The sequence below is a fragment of the Crassostrea angulata genome, chromosome 3, assembly GCF_025612915.1.
Source record: "Crassostrea angulata isolate pt1a10 chromosome 3, ASM2561291v2, whole genome shotgun sequence".
NCBI lineage: Eukaryota > Metazoa > Mollusca > Bivalvia > Ostreida > Ostreidae > Magallana > Magallana angulata.
In genome coordinates, this window is record NC_069113.1 from 29,561,929 (window position 1) to 29,584,260 (window position 22,332).

General features: G+C 33.2%; 1 protein-coding gene across 1 annotated transcript in view; it reads right to left on the reverse strand.

The window, feature by feature from the left end:
* LOC128175546 (anaphase-promoting complex subunit 1-like) overlaps positions 1 to 22,332 on the reverse strand; it is an 87,824-nt gene that overhangs the window by 36,627 nt on the left and 28,865 nt on the right. Inside the window, exons 16-26 of the mRNA XM_052841294.1 lie at positions 20,944 to 21,004; positions 19,861 to 20,048; positions 16,793 to 16,867; positions 16,520 to 16,711; positions 15,401 to 15,471; positions 13,032 to 13,126; positions 12,018 to 12,166; positions 10,353 to 10,431; positions 9,213 to 9,317; positions 5,354 to 5,476; positions 4,095 to 4,234 (exon numbers count right to left, since the gene is read on the reverse strand). Coding sequence (XP_052697254.1) covers positions 4,095 to 4,234; positions 5,354 to 5,476; positions 9,213 to 9,317; positions 10,353 to 10,431; positions 12,018 to 12,166; positions 13,032 to 13,126; positions 15,401 to 15,471; positions 16,520 to 16,711; positions 16,793 to 16,867; positions 19,861 to 20,048; positions 20,944 to 21,004 — 1,278 coding nt within the window. The remainder of the gene's footprint in view (positions 1 to 4,094; positions 4,235 to 5,353; positions 5,477 to 9,212; positions 9,318 to 10,352; positions 10,432 to 12,017; positions 12,167 to 13,031; positions 13,127 to 15,400; positions 15,472 to 16,519; positions 16,712 to 16,792; positions 16,868 to 19,860; positions 20,049 to 20,943; positions 21,005 to 22,332) is intronic.

The following is a 22,332-nucleotide window of genomic DNA, read 5'->3' on the forward strand; positions in this document are numbered from 1 at the left end:
GGTGCGCTTATACTCAGAATTAAACAAAAGAATTTGAAAAGAAAAATCCAGCAGATTAGATACATGCAATTTAACTTTATATTCTTATAATGCTTTATGTAAAAAAAAAAAAACGTGAAATAAAAGACCTATTATTAATTATATTAATTGGGAGTTGATTTTAATCAACTCACCTATGCAGTTACTCTGGCAAACTGGAAATGAAACAGTGTTTGGACCCAAGCACAATTCATCACCGCTGACAAAACTTTTAAATACTTGAAATTAATTGATATAAGTTAAATGTTATGTATTCAGAAGCATTGTTTTTCAAGGAAACTTGTTTATCAATACCTTAAAAATTGTCAGATTTTAATGGTACAAACAATTCAGATATTTTTGCAGCCATATGTATTCCTACGCCAGAGTTCAAAATTGTTTTGAGTTTGGTGGCAGTTACTTCTTGTCTTGAATATAACACAATATGATTCTCAATTGATGTTTTTCGTCTAAAGCTCGGAATTCTTGTCGTAAAAGCCTGATTATTCATATAAGAAACAAGAGGCCCATGGGCCACATCGCTCACCTGAGGAACAATCGGTATGATAAAATCAGCTTAATGGAGTCATAATACAAACTATCTGGACAATAATACATGTAGATCCTGTATAAATAAAATCCATTTTCCCCTGGATATTCCTATGTTTATATTAATCATTAGTCCCTTTTCTAACAGGATGATTTTATAGTCATATCATATGTTGAGTATTGCAGTTCTCAAAAAGATCCTTAACAATAATTTATATATGGGATATAAACGTACATCAAACTCTGAACCTTCTCGGGAGGCCAAAGAATTGTCCTGTGGCCTAAGTCTTAACAATTATAAAGAGCATCTGGCTGATTAGTTTCTGAGAAGATTTTTAAAGATTTACCCTATATATTCCTTTGTTAAACTTTGAGCCCCCATTGTGGCCCCACCCTACCCCTGGGGATCATGATTTTCACAACTATGAATCTACACTACCTGAGGATGCTTTCACACAAGTTTCAGCTTTCCTGGCTGATTAGTTTCTGAGAAGAAGATTTTTAAAGATTTACTCTGTTTATTCCTATGTAAAAACATCGACCTCCCATTGTGGCCCAAACCTACCCCCAGGGTTATGATTTTCAAAAATTTGAATCTACACTACCTGAGGATGCTTCCACACAAGTTTCAGCTTTCCTGGCTAATTAGTTTCTGAGAAGAAGATTTTTAAAGATTTACTATATAATCATATGTTAAACTTCGACCCCCAATTGTGGCCCCATTCTACCCCCAGGGGTTATTATTTTCAAAACGTTGAATCAACACTACCTGAGGATGCTTCCGAACAAGTTTCAGCATTGCCGGCTGATTAGTTTCTGAGAAGATTTTTAAAGATTTACTCTTTATATTCCTATGTTTAACTTCGATCCTTCATTGTGGCCCCACCCTACCCCCGGGGGTCATGATTTTCACAACTTTGAATTTACACTACCTCAGGATGCATCCACACAAGTGTCAGCTTTCCTGGCTGATAATTTTCTGAGAAGAAGATTTTTAAAGATTTACTCTATATATTCCTATGTTAAACTTCGATCCTCCATTGTGGCCCCACCCTACCCCCGGGGGTCATGATTTTCACAACTATGAATCTACACTACCTGAAGATGCTTTAACACAAGTTTCAGCTTTCCTGGCTGATTGGTTTCTGAGAAGAAGATTTTTAAAGATTTACTCTATATATTTCTATGTTAACCTTCGATCCCCCATTGTGGCCTCACCGTACCCCGGGGGTCATGGTTTTCACAACTTTGAATCTACACTACCTGAGGATCCTTCCACACAAGTGTCAGCTTTCCTGGCCGTTTAGTTTCTGAGAAGATTTTTTAAGATTTAATCTATATATTCCTATGTTAAACTTCGACTCCCCATTGTGGCCCCACCCTACCTTCGGGGATCATGATTTTCACAAATTTGTATCTACATTACCTGATGATGCTTTCACACAAGTTTTATCTTTCCTGGCTGATTAGTTTCTGAGAAGAAGATTTTTAAAGATTTACTCTATATATTCATTTGTTAAATTTCGACCCCCCCCCCCCCCCCCCCATTGTGGCCCCACCCTCAGGTGAGCTAAAAAGGTTAAGTTTACAATACAATAAGTTGTTATAGTTGGTTTCTGGAAGAAACGACTTTGATAATTTTCTTAATTAATATTGACAAATTTTTTACTTTTTTAAGCTTTAGTTTTTTAGATCTGTGTACAAACATAGAATTGTGAGCAAATTTCTGTATCTTGCTTATAATTCGAAGCTTAACACTCAAATATGGTTACTAAATAGAAATTGTAAACAATTAAACACAAGAAACATGCACTACATGTATAACAAATAAAGAACACAATTTATTTTTTCGAAATGAATCATATATATACATGTATATACCTACATATTTCCGTCAGCGATATCAAACTCTATTCAAACTGAATAAACTCGAGAAAATGCCGAGCATCTCAACAAAACCTATTGCATTAATCTACATGTACCATTACGCAAAAGATAATGCCGAATTACCGATAGAATGAATTGTATTTCAGTACCCCTACAACAGATTTTGCTTAATTTGCGCAGGTAAACAGTTAACTGTTTGATTTACCGGAGTCTCTGTTTGATTTGATACGTAAAAATCACGAAATACAGACGATAGTTTCCAGGTTACAAAGCATAATGAGAACGAAACGAATATCGGAACAAGCTAACACCAACGTCATGTGTGAAAACTGTCAACGCATTGAAATATTTAGCCTCAATTTACTTCACAAAATCGGCACCATTATATTTGGTATGTTTCAAAATTTCCCTTCATACGCGAACTGTTGCACAACAAGCAAATTCATCATAGTCAGATCGACCCTTTTTCGTATAATGTCATGGCTGCTTTAAACAAAGAACCTCGTTTTAGAAGTATGGAATCATTTTACCGGATGCCGAACCCGAAGCTATTAAACTGATTGAAACACGCCTTTCCTTTATTATTATTTTCGTAATAACTCAGATTTGAAACAGAATTACACTTTAATTTTTGCAATTTATATTTTCCTTCCCATAATGATAATTTATGCTAAACTAGGTTGAATTTGCCTCGGTAGTTCTTGAGAAGAAGATTTTTAAAAATGCAACCCCCCTTTTTCTACAGTTTCAAGGTTTTCTCCGCTTTGAATACAGATCAAACTTTTATTTCTGCAATTTATATTCGCCCTCCCATAAGGATGCTTTGTGCCAAATTTGGTTGAAATTGGATAAGCGGTTTTAGAGAAGAAGTTCAAAATGTAAAAAGTTTACAGACGGACAGACGGACAGACGGACGGACGGACAGACGGACGGACAGACGGACGACGGACAAAATGTGATCAGAATAGCTCACTTGAGCTTTCAGCTCAGGTGAGCTAAAAAATGTGCTTAATTTTTCAAATATAGCTAGGAAACTACTTAGCTTGCTAAATTACATATCTTTGATTCTAAAATAAATAATTATCAATAAAATCAACTCCCGTTAATACTTTAGTACTATGATTATTATTATATTATAATATTGCGTATTATTCCTTTCATACAGTGTTCTGCATATCAGAGTATCAACAGCACATTTCTTGACCTGCAATTACATGCGGGCCCGCTATTTAAAGGATTTAAAACCCATGTGACATCACTAGCATTAAAAACCACCGCCATGCTTAAATCGCTCATATTTTTCTTGGCGCAAATGTGCAGTCTATAAGTTTTTATCAAAGATTTTTTTATTAAAATTAGAGTTAAGACAATGTCTTCACTTGAGTGTTTTATACACGTCTTATTTTCAGAGTGTGTTATTGTTTCTCAGATGTGGTCAGGGGATTTTCATGTGGTACACATGAGATACATGCATGCAGATGCTACGCAGTCAAGTCATATACAGTTTATGTTTGAAGTAGGAACTTCAAATAATTATTAATTAAAAAGATATTGCCTGAACAAGATTGCACAGATTTATATTTAGACAGATTCTTATAGAGATGGAATAAAAATAATGCTGTACATATACTTGTATTTACCTCTTGATCTAGATGTTCCATGCCATCCTCCTCATACTGCGTGCCTTCCGTCCCTGTGTAGGGTTTGGAGGTATATATACCTGGAGGACAAACATTCTTTTTTTTGCCCATGGACAAAAGTTTTGCTAAATCCTGGCGTCCTGTAAAATTATCAACAATAATTTTTTAATATGAGTCTAGTTGTTTATGAGATACATAAACATTTCTTTTTAAATCAAATCTGTTTTACACACCTGTGTATATTATGCACCCTTAGGTTGAGTTTAAAACGATGAAAAAAATACTGTTTCTATGTATGTTCCTATGTACGCAACCAATAAACAAATTTTTTAAAAAAGATCCTGATGTGCATGCATTTATATTGAGAGTATTAAAAGCTCTTGAAAGTAATAATGTTTGCGGGTCTAACCCCAAAACAATAAAAGTAATTACTAAAATGAGAATTGGTCCACTTTGTTGATTATTGTTATGAATATTCACAAGAAAGTTTGTATGCCACATATCGTCATTGGCCATGCAGACAAATTGAATACCATGTGTAGCACCAGTATGATAATTTGTCTGTATCACCTGGTGTATTATAGGACCAAAATTAAGCATTCAGTGCTCATATTTATGTGGTATTTATGTTGGGATCGGTGCCATTTATTAATGCAGCTCAATTACAGCTGAGCACTGATCATCGCCTTTACACCCTTGTCCTGGAGCCGTACAGACGTGTTTCTATTCTCGGGCGGTCAGGCGGACAGTTATTTCAAACACTGTATGGCCATATTGGCTCCTTCCTAGAACCTGAACCCCTGACCCTGCATGGGGCCATGAATTTCACAATTTTTGGTAGAGGGCTTCATGGACATCATAACCATACATTCAGTTTTTTCCTACTGTGTGTGGAAGTGGAGAAGAAGACTTTTGAAAATTTGGCTTTTTTTTCTGTTGCATATTTGGCCCCGCCTGTGGCGCCACGGGGATGGTGGAGCCATGAATTTCACAACTTAGATTCTTCCTACCATAGAGATGCTTCATACCAAAAACAGTAACAATTGGCCTTGTAGTTTTCAAGAAGAAGTTAAAAAAAATGAAATTGCTAATGCGATGACTAACGAAGACCAATTTCATTAGGTCACCTGAGTGACTCTCCCTATAAAGTGAAGTGCCTCAGGTGACCGTAAAATTATTCACATATCTATCATCTGAAAAGTACTCATCTGTTATTATAAAGATATATTTTTTAGAAAAAAAACTTAATTTTTGTTCACCTATTAGAACATAGGGCTCTTCAGGCCAATCTGATGGTGGGTTATATCTGCAGTGAAAAATGGCTTCTCTAAAGGGTAATGATAAACCTACTGGTAAACATTCCAATTCTTCCAAAGTCATACCTGCAAAATAATTCAAATTCTTAATTATACAAAATTTACTGCCTTAGTTCTAAAAACATACATGTAGGTAATCACAGATTACAAAGCTCACTGAGACCATAGGGAACCATCTTTATCATATTATATGAAAATAATAATTATTGATCTTGGATATTCATGGATACTGTAGTGTGGTTTGACACAATATTATATATCATATGTTAAAAAACTGTTTGATAATCATGTTAATTTCATACAGTATTGCATATGATATCGCATCTTATGATACTATACAATATTGTGTCATATGAAATACCATATGATACAATATAATATTGTATTATATAATGAAGCAAAATGATATTGTTACATAAAACATTGTATCAAGATATGATATTGTATCATAAAATATGATACGGTATTGTTTTGTGTTATAAATTATTGTATTTGATCACATGATACATTACATAACATAATATAGTGTTAAATCTATAAAGCAAACTGGCGTGGCGCCATGCCCCATTTTATCAGCGCCATGCCCTTTTTTCTAAACCCTATGCCCTTTTAATAATTATAAATAAAAGTGATGCAATTTTTATTAAAAGTACATTTAATTCTAAACCACCATTGCCCTAGCCTCTGTTTTGATTGCAAAGTTAAACCAAAACTTGCTGGACTTCACGCATGAGTGACCTAGCTGAGACAATATTAGTTACATGGTTTGTAAATGACATAATATGGTTTATACATGGTCAGTAAATTCAATATGGAGCGAGAGCGAAGCTCGAGCCCCCATATGGAATTTACTGACCATGTATAAACCATATTAGGTCTACTACCAACCATGTAAAGATTATATCTTACCGACTGTCTTTTTTCAATGATATTAAAAAAGTAAATAAAACGATGGAAATCGAGCTTTTCATCATAATATTACAAGTTTCAATTTGACGTCATAATGCTCTAAAATGACGTCATAATGCTCGAAGGGGGTAATATTTTCTACTGACTATGTATGGAATATACATAGTCTCCACGTGACTGCTGTTAGCCAATGATTTTCTTACAATTTAGCAGGAGGTAAGATATTAGACGATACAGGTAAACTGGAGAGGCCCAAGCTGAGGGGGAATGCACAGCTGTCATGTATAAATGGGTGATTTGACACCTAATTACTGTACAATAATTTGATAAATAACAACTGAATTATCTCCTTGAAATTAGTGGACAAATTGTACAGCTAGCTTATCATTGAGACAACAAAAGGTTATCTATAAATAGAATTAACACAAAAGAAAACATTTTATGGAGATAATTTGAAATTCTAACACCGAGGCACCTAAAACCATGTTTTGACTAATGAAACATTTTAATAAAAATCTAGATGTTAAGTTTTCTTATTCTTTTTTAAGCTTTTAAACAATCGTCAGATTAACCAGAATATTCTCTGTTTAAAAAAAAACGTAGCTCTTCTTCTTGAAGAATGTAGAAACTTAATTCATAATAAAAGATTGTTATGCAGATTTTAATTAATGCAAATTGATTTTTAAAAAGTTTAAAACAACAATTTCAATATCAATATTTCTGTGGTAAAAAGGGTTTAATAATTAATTTTGCCATCAGTTGACTACATATTCTCTTTTGACTGAGAAGTGGACATGCATCGCCTACATCCATGCTATGCCTGTCCACTCATCAAAAGAGGATATTGTCTACATTATACATGTCCTATGATTCATTACTGGATACAGATATGTTTAAGTTCACATATTACATAAAGCCTAAATGAAATAAAGAATTCTTAATGCATTATACTTTAAAACTAGTCAGACCAATGCCATGACTGTTCTAAATGTAAATCAATTTAAGATACGCTTGTTTCAAGGATTAATGATTTATTATATTATCGCAGAAAAAGGTGCCCCTTTCAAGGCTTTATAATATTAACCGCGGAGAAAAGTGCCCTTTTCACCATAATTTAACATGCCCCTTTCAAATCCTAGATTTAACACTACATAATACAGTATCATATGATACACAATATCAAATAATACATCACAATACTGTAAAATAATATTATCATATTGTATGATATAGTATGATATCATGAAATTAATTATGATATTGTATCATATTACCGTATATCAGGTTTTTTCCGCGTGTATCCAATTTCCGCTTTGTTCGCGATGATTTCCGAATCGCCGAAAATATAACAGCATAAATTTGATACAAGTTTGTTCTTATAATACAGTTTTCTCTTTCCTTATGAAGTAAACAGGTATGTAAAAGTACAATGAACTGTGTTCACTAAGTTTAGAGTAGAAATTGCGGTATCGGAAGCAACCGCAAGATAATAGGTATGTAAGCCTCATAGTTTATTTAATAATCCATTGACAAGCTAATTAAAACGGTCGCTTTTCTTACGTAAACCGATGTCTAATTATACCTGAGCTACTGGGATATGTAACGGTACACAATCTATTTATCTATGACTGTTTGCGTCTCTGAAAATAATTATCGGTAATTATTTAACATTAAGGAAATCATGTAAATGGTTTGTCCAAATTTTTTATTATAATGAGCGACAATTTAGATACTTTTACCCTCTCACTTCACAGTGTTAAACAATCTTGAATTATATTTTCATTACGACTTTGAAATAGAGAAAATTTTATTTGCGTAAATTTTATATACCGTTCTAGGTTCTGAATCGCGGAAAAAACGTGACGCAGAAAAAACCTGATATACAGTATATGTAGCATTTTAGATACATTTAAGATAATGTATCATGCGATACAATATAATTGATACAACATTATATCACAAGATTCAATATGGAGTGCATCAGAATCCCAAGATGCATCTATTCAAATTTGATAAAGACTGAAACAATAATAAATAAGATTTGTCTATCAAAGGGCAACTGCTCTAAAATCTTTAACCAGCTCAAAATACCTTAACCTCATTCAACATTCAAAACCTATGGCTCAGATTCAGCATTTAAGCCTGTCAAATGCATAAGTATCATAAAATGCACCATCCATGCAAGTTTGGTGAAGTTGGGACCGGAAATAACTAAGATATAATCATTAGAGGGCACCTGCTCCAAAAACCTTAACGTCATCCAGCATACAAAACTTATAGCTCAGATTCAGCATTCGAGCCTGTCAAATGCATAAGTATCATAGAACGCACCATCCATGCAAGTTTGGTGAAGTTAGGACCAGTAAAAAATAAGATACATTGTATAACCATCAAAAGGCACCTGCTCCATAAACTTTAACCTGTTCCAAAAACCCCAAACCTTTGGCTCAGATTCTGCATTCTAGCCTGTCAAGTGCATCAATATGATAAGACTTGCCATCCATGCAAGTTTTGTGAAGTTAAAACCAGTAGTAACTTAGAGATGGTATCAAAGGGCACCTGCTTCAAAAACCTTAACCTCCTCCATCATCTGAAATTGATGGCCCAGATTTAGCATCCAAGTCTTTCAAGTCCATAAGTAGGTCCACATGCATCATCAATGCAAGTTTGGTGGAGATAGGACAAGTAATAACTTAGATACAGGACATGCTGCAACAAAAACCTTAACAGGTCAAGACGCCGCTGGTATAGCATAAGCTCCCCCCCCCCCCGACTTCGTCTCGATGAGCTAAAAATACAGGTTCCAATATATATTTATCTATAATCTAAGCTATCAGTATTTTCTTCAAATGCTCTTTCAGCTACTCAAAGAAGCCAATCATAGTATACTCACCCAAATCTGTCATGAATAAAACCATTCTTTCCTGTACACTGGTAGTTGGAACAGTCACAGAGAAGCTTCTGGACAGAGACAAATCTGTAATTGGACCCCTGTGACCTGTATACAAAAAGCATAAATGACAATAATGAAAATAATTCAAGAAAAAAATCACACGAATAATATAATACTAATAATTACATTCAATCAATACATGTAGCTTTCCATGTGTTTATAAATTATTGTCTATTTTATGTTGTTTAAGTGTTAGATGTTTTTTTTTCGGCAGAGCATCTTGCTGCCTAACCTCTGACATACATACAAAACCTAATAGTACACATAGTCCTATGACATGTCACAATTTGCTGGAATAAAAAAAATTAAATTTGCTCATAGCACTGACACAGACCTTTGAGACTAAAGAAGGTTCTGTAACATTAAATTCTCTGTCAATCTTATACAGGAGGCCAGTATCATTTTTTAACTAAAAATGCATATCTTTTCGCCTATTTGACATATATACTTCATATCCATCATGCTTTCTATCATAATCAAGTAATTTTCTGCCGATTTGAGAAACTATTTCAAGGTGTTGTGAGGCACCTTAAACATGCAAAGGAAAGCAAGAAATATTTTCAAGTTTGCACAATATAATTATCTAATAGTTAGAATGGAAATTCTAGCTCATTGGTCTGTCGTATTATGCATGTCAAAGTTGAAAACATATGTCTGTAAAGCATGCATTTGTATTTTGTGGTCAAATTAATTGATCATTAATGTATTTCTTGAAAGCATTCGCATGGAGAAAAAATCAACCTGCTTATTTGTTAAATTTTTTAAACAGAATATTTGTTATCCGTCATGTACCGGAAGTAAAATTCACATAAAACTAAATTTCTTGCACGGTTTTCATACAGTTCTTAAACGCCTTGTACGAATCAGTATGGTTCTCGTTTGATACGATGCGCTTCTTATACGGTACGATTTTGACACGATACATTGCACTTCTTACTCGTAACAGTACGTTTCTTGCACAATACAATATGCTTCTTATACAATACGAAAGTTGCACCCTCCTTATAGTCTTTTTACGTGTAGTAGTGCGTCATTGTCACACAAAAGAGTGGTAACAATGTTCTAGTTTAAGAACAATACCTGCAGGTGCCAATCTTCTTAAACAGCGATCCACAGCTTGCTCTGTTGTCATGTTCTGCTTGACTAGTACAGCATACAACTACAAAACAAGTGAAAAGCTGTCAATGTGACATCAAACCGGGTTTTCTTTAATGTGAACTGTATCCATAATCCATGTCAACCCGTATCCAGTGAAAAGGAGTACCCTATATGCAATATTTTGCCAAAAAATGACTAAGTTCAAAAGCTGGTATTTTTTTCATAAATTATCAGAAATAAAAATCCTAGCAATATGCATACCTCTGATATATGTACAATTGATCTGCAAAAGAACAACTTCCTATCTTGAAAACTGTAGGAGGAGTTATGTGACAATGAGGGTACCCTACATGCATTATTTTGCCAAAAAATGACTAAGTTCAAAAGCTGGTATTTTTTTCATAAATTATCAGAAATAAAAATCCTAGCAATATGCAAACCTCTGATATATGTACAATTGTTCTGCAAAAGAACAATTTCCTATCTTGAAAACTGTAGGAGGAGTTATCCGTACAATGAGGGTACCCTTTTGGCAGCCGCCCGCCCGCCATTTTCACCATTTTAATAACCGAATTTTTCCGTTGGAAAACCCGGTTAAAAAACACACATACATAAAATGATGGAAATTGTGTGTTAAAGTGAATCAATACATCGTCACAACATGTCTGACATCCATCGGTTTCAAACGCTTTTGTGTAAATATTGGCATTTCTGGTGCAGTGGTTCTTGAGAAGAAGATTTTGAAACATTTTTCCTACTTATTTCTATGTAAAACTTTGAAATGTCCCTGGAGCCCCAGTTTTGATCCAGGGTAACAATTTTTACAATTTGGAATTTTCACAACAGAATCTTCGAATTGGCATTTCTGGTGCAGTGGTTCTTGAGAAGAAGATTTTTAAAGACACATATCCTATACTCACTGTTTTGCAATTATCTCCCCTTTAAAAAGGGTTTAGCGATTTATTCTAACAAATAGAAATCCCTTGCCATAAGGATGCTTTGTACCAAGTTTGGTTAAATTTGGCCCAGTGGTTTTAGAGAAGAAGTAAAAAACGTGAAAAGTTTACAGAGGGATGGACGCATAGACGACCTTTGGTTCAGGTGAGCTAAAAACTTGGGATGAAATAATTCTGTATACAATATTTCAATAATTAAGTCAAAACATTATTACAAACACTACTTACCTTATATCTATATACACACTCATATGTTTCTGTTTCATATTTTGGAGGATTCAAATAAAAATAATGCAATATTCATCCATGATTTTTAAAAAGGTTTTCTTTTTAAAATTCTATAACATTTCACCTTCATTAGAATGTTAAGTCAGAAAATTTTAAAAATAAGGGTTTTTCTTGATCAAGACTTCAATACTTCAATTTCCTAAAAAATCCTAAAACTGCATAATATTCAACAAGACTATAACACATACTCTGCAACCTTATCTTGTTGAATATTAGGCCTTCCTTTTAGAAACAAATGCATGTGACAACAATTTCTTCCAATTAACTAGTGTAGAGAACCATTTACCATAATTCTTCACTTTTTTCAATTCAAGAGAAAAAATAATTACAGCAAGTAGATGTATATATACATAACATTAAAATAAAACCTGAATTAAGCTACAGAAAATTGGTTTAAACCTACTGAAATAATGCTCTTTGTGAGATTACAAACACCAGGAATGTATGGAAATGGGAAACATTCTTGTTCTTTTAAGGCTGCATTAACCCAGTGATCCACCGACACCACCTGGTCAAACACCATCCCTGGATACTGCAGCTTGATCAGATGCTCTACCAGAGGAAAATCAGCATGGTAAATGTTAACATGAATTCAAAAAAAATTATCTGATGTGTCTGCCATTGCAAGTGTTGAACTATAGTTATACCTTTTTGGTCAACAAACACAAGATCTACAATTGATATTATTATAGCATTGAATGATTTATTTTTGACGTCGTCGTGTCAATAACTGCCGTCAGGTGAGCAGACAAATTGAATAACGCGCGTTAGCGCGTTATGATAATTCGTCTGCTCACCTGACGGCAGTTATTGACACGACGACGTCAAAAATAAATCATTTAATGCTTATATTTACATTCCCTTACTGAAGAAATCAATTGTTTACTTATATAAATCGATATAAAGTGCAGATCACGGAGGGAGTGAATAAGTAACAGCAAGAACAGCTGTTTTGTAAAACCGGTTTAAACTGGTTTTCACATAGACTGTTGAGATGAGATCGACGAGCATGAAAATATAATCCATGATAAATAACTCTTGAAATGTTGCTTTTAACAGTAAAGTCAACTTTTTGTTGAATAATTATAAAACATGATGTTTTGACAACATTCATGAAATACATTTTTTAACCGATAACATAGAAATCACTGTTTGAGAACTACTTATGTAAATTACTCGTAAATTCATACGCAGTGAATAGGTGTTGCATTTAGAGGCATTTAAACATCACGGAATTTAATGAAAAAACACAGTCGAATGTAAATATAAATATATGGCTGAGAGAGAGATTTACTCAGAATAAAAATATCAATTGTTCAGATATCCACTGAAAATAGTTAATGTAATGAATAATTAGATCAATTATCAACAAGCTATCAATTACCAGTGAGGACCTTTAACATTCATACATCCCTACCTTCTGTGATTTGACTTGGCTCATCACTACAGCTATCATATAAAGATGGAAACTTTCTACTGTAGTAATCTGCATAATTTGTTTTCCTTAAATCTCTGAAAAAATATATTCCATTAATTATTACACTTGTAATACTCAAGGTGTAGTACCTTAATGGCTGCTATTGGGAAAAAAATGCATTTCATATTTTTGTTTGAAAATTATATGGCTACTTAAAGAAAAAAATAGGTAATCACAGATTATAAAGCTTACCGAGAAAAGGCGTCACCTTTTGTGAAGCCCACCTTTATCATATTATATATAAATCATATTTAATGATCTTTGTCTATTCTTGGGTATTCATGGATACTGTAGTTTGGTTTGACACAATATCATATATCATATGTTAAAAATTGTTTGATAATAAAACGTTAATTTCATACAGTATTGTAATTTATAATTTTAATTAATATAGTAACATAAAATATGATATTGTATCATATGATAAAATATTTTATTACAATATCATATCATACAATACTATATAATATAATGTAAAATCATATTATACAATATCACATATATAACACAATATCATGATACAATATCATAACATACAACAAGTTTGATACAATATTACATTGTATCATGTTATTTTTACATAATATATTGTTATACTTTCATGTTAAATACTGAAATCTGATTGGTAAAGACGCAGTTAATAATATTTTCTATTACCCTCAGCGTTAGTAACGCACTTAGCAACGGGTAACATTAAAAAATGTTACATGCGCGAAAATTATGCGCGTACGGTTCGCTGTAGAATTCGCGTTATTCCTATATAAAAGCAGTAAAATTTTCTTCAAGATTAAGACATTCAGTATAACAAAATAAATAGTGCCTGTTTGGGAGGATAACAGTTGAAATTGACACCCCTTGAAAACCATTGTCAACCGACGCGAAGCGGAGGTTGACAATGGTTTTCGAGGGGTGTCAATTTCAACTGTTACCCTCCCAAACAGGCACTATTTATATAATATTATATGATATAAAATTGTATCATATAATACAAAAGTGTGTCATATCCTATAATATTGTATTATAAAATTTAATTTTTTATATCATTTAATAACAAACAAATGTATCAAGCAGGTTTGAGTGAGATAGGAGTTTTTTTTATTAGCATCCTTGATGACGGAGATCAGGCTCTGTATCTGAAGCAACCTCTGTAATTCATTTATATTATAGGTAAATCAACTATGCAAGTTTGAAATAGTACTAATATCTATTAAACATGTGATATGTTCCAAAAAAATAAACCTCCTCGAGCATCTAAAACCTAAGGCTCAGACTCAGCATCCTTGCCTGAGTGCATAAAATTCATTAGACTCACCATTCATGCAAGTTTGGTGGTTAGGACCAGTAATAACTAAGATATAATCATCAGAGGGCACCTGCTCCAAAAACTTAAACCAGGTCAAAACCTTAACCTTATCCAGCATTCAAACCTATCAAGTGCATTAGCATCATCAGGTGCACCATCCTTGTAAGTTAAATGAAGTTAGGACCAGTAGTTACAGTAACATAGAAATGACGATCAAAGGGCACCTGCTCCAAAAACCTTAACCTTGTCCAGCATCTGAAATTCATGGCCCAGATTCAGCATCCAAGTATTTCAAGTCCATTGGTAGGTCCAGATGCATCATCCATGCAAGTTTGGTGTAGATAGGACAAGTAATAGGTTAGATACAGGACACCAGGGGTATAGCATAAGCTCTCTCCGACGTTGTCTCGGTGAGCTAAAAACTTGTAACTAAATTTTCAAATAAGCGATTGTTTTGACTTGACGGCCGCCATTTTACGAACTCATTTATAGCACAAGACTGTAGTTTCCTGACTAGAAATGCAAATTACATTTGATAATTTTTCAGTTTAATACATGATTGTATAGCAAAAATTATTTATAGAAAAAATTCACCTCAGATAACTTTATGAACATGTTATAGCCATATGTACTACAAAGGAGAATCGGAACTTCCATTTCAATTATGAAGTCCTTTTGATAGCTTATTAATAAGTGTACCCGTGGCTGATTTTTCAATTCATGTTTTTTTTTGCTTTAAGATATATTTTAATGCTTCTTTAATAAATGATTACAGGTGATTTGGTAAATCTAATATGTTAACAAAATAAGTATATTTATGATTTGAAGCAAGAAAAGTCTAATGATATATGTTTGTATTCTTTGAGTTGCAGGTAATGCACACCATGTGTTCTGATTTCTGTTACCATGTCAATTTTACCACATTATTTTGCATGGATTTGACTTTCGTCATTTAATCTCACTACTAATAAATCCAAAAACTCTAGGTTATTTTATCAATACTCACACTGCTAGTTGATAAAGGCTAGGCACCAGATTTTCAACCTCTTCTACTAGAGTTGTACTTAACAGCAACTCCTGAAGGAAAGAATAAACAAATCATCACCCGACACTAAAAGGCCAATATTCTTTAACCTGATAAAGAACATTTAATTTAGTTAAAAATTCAGCCCTGTGCATCCCTAGAGTTTTAAGGTAATGGAGATCTTTATTCACACAATATAAGAGTTCCTATATATCCTGTAGTTCAGAAAGAGATGCATGGTGACGTTACAATTTCTTAAGAAACCTGACTATTTTCCTACAGCAACTGACAAAAAAGAATCACCATATACCAAGTACTAGTTTTAATCAATTTGTCTACTTATGAATATTTTCATACATTATGCTTTTAAAAACTTACTTCAAATGCATTATTTAGCAGTGTTCAGTTAATAAGGTGACAATGCTTATTAAACAAGAGGCCCATGGGCCACATCGCTCACCTGGACAATAGTTCTTGTATCTTTGTATTTCGAAATGTTTAAATATAAAACATAAGTTTTAGCTTTCCTGGCTGATTGGTTTCCAAGTGGAAGATTTTTAAAGTTTTACCATATATATTCCTATGTAAAAATTTGACCCCCCCCCCTTTGTGGCCCCGCCCTACCCCCTGAGGGTCATGATTTTCACAACTTTGTGGTTCTTGAGAAGAGTTTATAGACTGACAGGTGGAGAGACAGACAGACAGATGTACAGACGGACGACAGACAAAATGTGATCTGAATAGCTCACTTGAGCTTTCAGTTCAGGTGAGCTAAAAACTGTAGAATTGTAGTTATGGTGAAGAAGATTATTAAACATTTTCACTATGAATTTCTGAGTTTGAATCCCTCTTGGGGCACCAGTATTGGTTCAGGGGTCACAGTTTTAATAATAAAGAATCAACATTATTTAAAGATGCTTGTTTAGTAATCTCACAAATTTAAGCATTATAGTTCTAGCTTTTTTAAGACACATCCCCTATTTTCACTGTTTCATAATTAATATCTGTTCACACTGGGTTATGCCCTTTATTTTAACAATTTAGAATCCCCTTTACATACGAATGCTTTGTACCAAAATGTTAAAGAATTAAATTCATTACCTCAAATGTGAGATGTAATGCTGCAAACACGGCTGGTATGTGTACAAACAGCAGAGAACTGGTGTTGAGTGATGATGGGAAGGAGTGCTTGGAGGACGGCACAGACGTGCTGGAGCAGTCTAATCCAAAACAGCACTCAATAGACGATTTGATGAACTTGTGATGGTCGGAACCAATCAGTGCTTCCCAATCCTTAAAGCATCATATTAACAATTCGTTTATTAAGTATCTATGATAAGAAATAAATTGATGTCCAGATAGACAATTACTTACAACTTCTGACCCCTGGTCCGACTGCTTTGGTTTCTTGGCAACAATAGCAGGCGAGGCTGAGATGTCTAGATCCTCCTACAAAACGTATTTTTGCATATCATAGTCTAACCCTCAGCTCTACAATGTTGGATAACAATTTAGGAAAGAAACTATTCATAAAATTACACTTGATTTTATTGTTTATTTTTAATATGTCACAACATGGACTTGTCCCTTACCACCTGAGACAATAAAATTCAAGTCATTTACAGTCAGGGGTATGGTATGCAAAAGGACTTTTCCAATCAGTGAGCACTGTTTGGATGCTGTTTATTCAGAGACAGGAGAAAATAAAAGCAAGCATGCCATAGTCTAGACTGCCATAGCGACTCTCTGTATTAAGCAACACTCTGTCTGGGGCTACATAAAATTAATCTTTAGATTCTCATCCCCGCCTGCCCCGAAGTATTTATTTTATTTTGAAACAAGAGGCCCATGGGACACATTGCTCACCTGAACTATAGCCATCATAAAATCAGCTTTACGGAATATACAAAATAATATTGACAATGTAGTCTAACAGATCCTGTATTTTAAAAAAATCAATTTTTTCCATTGATATTCCGTTTATTATTGATCCCTTTTTGTCACAGTATAATCATTTCACATATTGAGCATTACAGTTCTCAAGAAGATCGAAATCAAATGGGATATAAACCTACATCAAACTTGTGAAGCCCAAGAATTGTCCAAAGGCCAAAGTCTTAACAATTTTAAAGATTTAAAAATATGTCAAAATGCTTGCATATAAGTAAAACCATACATTATAACATTTGAGTTTTGGTGAATTTAAAATGTTTTTCTTTGTAAAATTGGACGCCCACCCTCACCTTACCCTCCAGGACCATGATTTGAACAAACTTGAATCTACACTATCTGAGGTTGCTTCCACACAAGTTTCAGCTTTTCTGGCCAAAAATATCACCAAGTTTCAATAAATTCTAATTATTTCCCTTTAAAACAGGGCGTGGCCCTTTATTTTAACAAACTTGAATTCCCTTTACCCAATGATGCTTTGTGCCAAGATAGGTTTAAATTGGCAAAGTGGTTCAGGAAAAGAAGTCGAAAATGTAAAAAGTGTACAGACAGACAGACAGACAGATTGACACCAGACAAAAAGTTATCAGAAAAGCTTACTTGAGCTTTCAGCTCAGGTAAGCTAAAAATAAAAGTGTGGCCTTATGTGACCATATTTAAACTGGCCCTTCATTTAGATAAGTTGAAAGCCTTTCCCTACGGCTACTTTGTACCAAGTTTTGTTGAAATTGGCATATTGGCCCTCAGATCAGGTTAGCTAAAAACTGTTTTTTCAATATATTTCTTCCCTAACTTTGAATCTCTCCCAAAGATTAAAACATTTTAAAATTTACTTCATGTGCGGATATTTGCATAGTAAATTTGAAAAAGGGCACCACTAAGTGGAGCATCCCCTTGCGACATGAATTATTGTGGGGGGATTCATTATTTAGGAATATACAATCATGTAAATGTAATTGAGACCAAATTGTAATAACCCTCCATTACTACAAAAAGTTTTTTAACCTGTACTAGATCTAAATCCATAAAAATATCAAGTTGCTGATTTGAACTGCTTACTTTCGCTTTAGTTTCACAGTAGTAAAGCAGAAGTAGTTATTGTCAAGTCATACCAGGGGCTGACAAATCGGATTGCCCGACGCCCGGGGCAAGTGATTTTTCCGATCGGGCAAGTAAAAAATCGGTAGGGACTTGCCCATGGGCAAGTGACTTTTTAAACTTTCGCATATGTACTGGAAATAAAAATACCGTATTTCGCCGAATATAATACACACTTTTTTCATAGAAAACTCTTAACGATCCAAGGGTGCTTAAATTATACATCACAATAGAATTTTATTGATTATAATCTGTTAATAGATAAATACTTATAAAATGGCAATTTAATATCAATCTGAGCTGTTTATACTATGATTAACTTCTTTGAGCTGTGTTCACTGTCTCCATGTACGCCGCCATAACTGATGATAAAAATAGATGTGTACGCCGCCATAACTGATGTTAAAAATAGATGTGTGCCTTCGTGATCGTAATAATCATAATCATAGCCTAGAACTTTTTAAAATTGAAATATTAGACCTAAATTTTTAAATATAATTAATTTGAATTAAACAACTCACTGAAGATTTATTTCATCTTTATTTTTAACACCTCTTTGGCCGTGAACACGTGTTCGCGCTTGTCACCTATTATCTCGGACATTCACCTAAGGTAAAAGAAATTATAAAGACACCCAAAACTGTTAATAATTTTTTTTTTTTACCTTTACAACTTAATATCAATACGTAATGTGTTGATTTTTTAACAAATTCTTGAGAAAACCAAGAGGAAGAGATGTTGAATCAAAACTATATATATTATGAAAAGTATTAGAAGAGGAAAAAATTAAAGTAAAAACATCGTACGGAATGTGTATTGTTTTTTTTTATCTAATCACAATAAAGAATTTGGTCGGGCTAGTAGATATTGAGGTAGGGCAAGTAAATTTTGCCTAGCCACTTGCCCGAGGACAAGTGCTTAAAAAATGTATTTGTCAGCCCCTGCATACATAAAATTACTGTGTAAAACTGTGTTACTTTAAGGATATATTAAAAAGTACTCAACTAATTGACTTGAAAATTAACAGAGTTTGTCCTTTACCATGCCAAATACGTGTACGAAGTTTGATAAATATCCGTGCAAGGGTTTTCTTTCATTCTTGCTTCCAAGCTGAAGAATACATACATACACACACGCACAGCAGCGATGCTATATCCCCTTCACAACAAGTTGTGTGAGGGGATAATAATTAAGTCAATATTTCTAAGTTAACAGATTGATGGAGATCAGGATGGAAAGAAGGACAGACATTGGACAACAGGTGCTCAGAAAACTCAATGGTTAACAAAAGTTACAAACAATACAGCAAATTTTTTTTCATGTTAAAAATTGTTCTGAAAATGATTTTATTTCCAATTTAAAGTTGAATTACCTCTACCAATTTGTAATTATACCTGACTGGTCAAAGCTAGTCTAGAGGTGTCATATCCCATTAGTCCAAACAAAGTTTTTGTGAACAGAGTCCACTCTGACTGGTTTCCTAGTCCTCCTGGGGCATTCCTGGTGGTGTACCATTTACCAAGCACACTAATGGCGATATCTTTTGGCAACATATGTCTTAGGGATTGTAAACTCTTTTCAACTAAATAAAATGCAATAATTCTTGTTTATTCAAAACAATGAAAGACAAAAGGCCCACAGGCTTTAATGGTCACCCGAGTACTTTAGCCCTTAGATCGCCCTGTTAGGGAGTCTCATGTTTGCATTTTAAGCTTTATTTTTTTGGTCTAGAACTCTAATCCAAGGCTCCTTTGATTGTTACTTGCATTTTTCTAATTAATTGTTTCACTTTTCCAACATCAATTCATAATCAGATAGTTCTACATGTATAATAAGTCAAAGTTTCATGTGGTTGGTATAAGCAATCATGAAAAGCAATTCCTACATATTTTTTAATAAGCAAGAGAGCAACAAATATTGCACTACGTCAGAGTGGTGTTACCTCTGTTTATATACACAGGGGCCAATTGGTCATTAACAGGCTGATTCTTATGGACTAACAATTTTGAAATAAAATCTAGTATTAAAGTGTTAGTATGCAATGTGTAAGAGTAAAAAAGACTAAGATTTCCTAAACTTGGTTTTCCTCTCAAACATTGTAACAAGTCAACCCCCAGCTACCCTTTTCCAAAGTTATCAGTGAATTTGTTATTGAGATATTTGATATTATAGAGAATTGATATAAATAAGTCAATTTCTATGTAAAAGTTAGCAAAAGAACACAATAAAGTAAAGAAAAATGAGCTTAGTTGATTTATGACTCATTTAAAAATGTTTTACTTTCCTTTTTCAAAGTAAAAATCTGTCTGGCATTTGTTTTGTCAAAACAAAGTTCCTTTAAATGTTGTACTTATAGCCTAATTGGTACAACATTTATTATTATTTTTCTAAATAAATTGTGTTTTGCCTATAAGAATGCTTTAACAAATCTTATTATAACCAAATAAAATGTATTCTAGCTTTTAGTATATACTTACTGCCAGGTGATAGTGAAGCTTTTGGCATCACTGCCCGAACCATACTGCCATTAATGAGTTCCTACAATATTCAGTTGCTACAATGACATGATGATCTCCATATCTTGTTCACATAATGCATGTGTGTACACACACATTAGTAAGTAAAAAAAAAACAAGTGACTATAACAATCGAACTGTTGGAAGCATGCAATATAAAGCAACAAGTCAAAATAAATTATCTATGGGACAGGAATTTCAAATCAAATATGATTTATCAACAGTGAGCAATTCAAGGTGGCTCAACACACCAATTAATGCATTACTGTAGATTCCTAATTAACCGCGAGGAATTAATATCTGCCTAAAATCGCGAGAAGCACCCTTCGCGGATTTTAAAACCTCGCTATTATTTTCTAAGAGTTCAAAACTATAAGAAATAAGGATGCAAATTCCGTATTCGCGACTTTATATTCTCGCGATTTGATCCGAAACCGCCAGATCGCGGAATTAAGTACTCGCGTAATATAAGGAATTTACAGTATTTGATGGATCAATTAGGAATCACTTTTTGAGAAATGATTATACAAAAATATAATCGATATCGGCTTCCAATTATTTCATATAATTTTTTGGGGATATATTTTCCTATAGAAAACCCGAAACATTGTTTTAGCTGTGAACAGGATACCTTAGCGCTAAAACTTTGGTATCAATTAATGCACAATACAATAATCTATAAATACATATCAAAGAAGGCCAAATTAACTTTATAGTATTTTTGTTAAAAAAAATATTTATGAAAAATAAGAATTGCAGATATTTTTTAGATCTATGGATAAAAACTGCAAATAAACTGTTACTTGCATTAAACAATTGCTGTGCAATTATATTTAACAAGAAATTGAAATGAAATTGTGAAATTAAAGAAAAATTGGAAAATCCTTAAAATCGAACCATTCCCGATTCTAATTACTGATCCAATTAATTCTAATTACAGATCACATAGTTAGAATATATCACAATTTTGCACAAATTTCAGGTTATTTCGCTGTAAAATGATTTGTTAATTGACTGACTTTATGATTAATATATTACTCAGATAAACTGCAGTATTTTTGTAAAATTTCAATGTTAAATTATCCTAATCAGGATTATTTTCAATCGGAATCGGTTCAAATTTTATAAATAGCAATTTTCTTAAAATTTCGCATTTTCGTTTCAATTTCTTTGTAGAATATCAATTAATAATTTATGAGACTATACTTTATATTTCAAATTATATCTATAGATTAAAAAGATATAAAGTAATTACAATTTTTATTTTCAGGAATAATCTTTTAATTAAGAAATTAAATACTTGACCAAATGATCCTTGACATATATTTATTCATAATTATATTGCACATT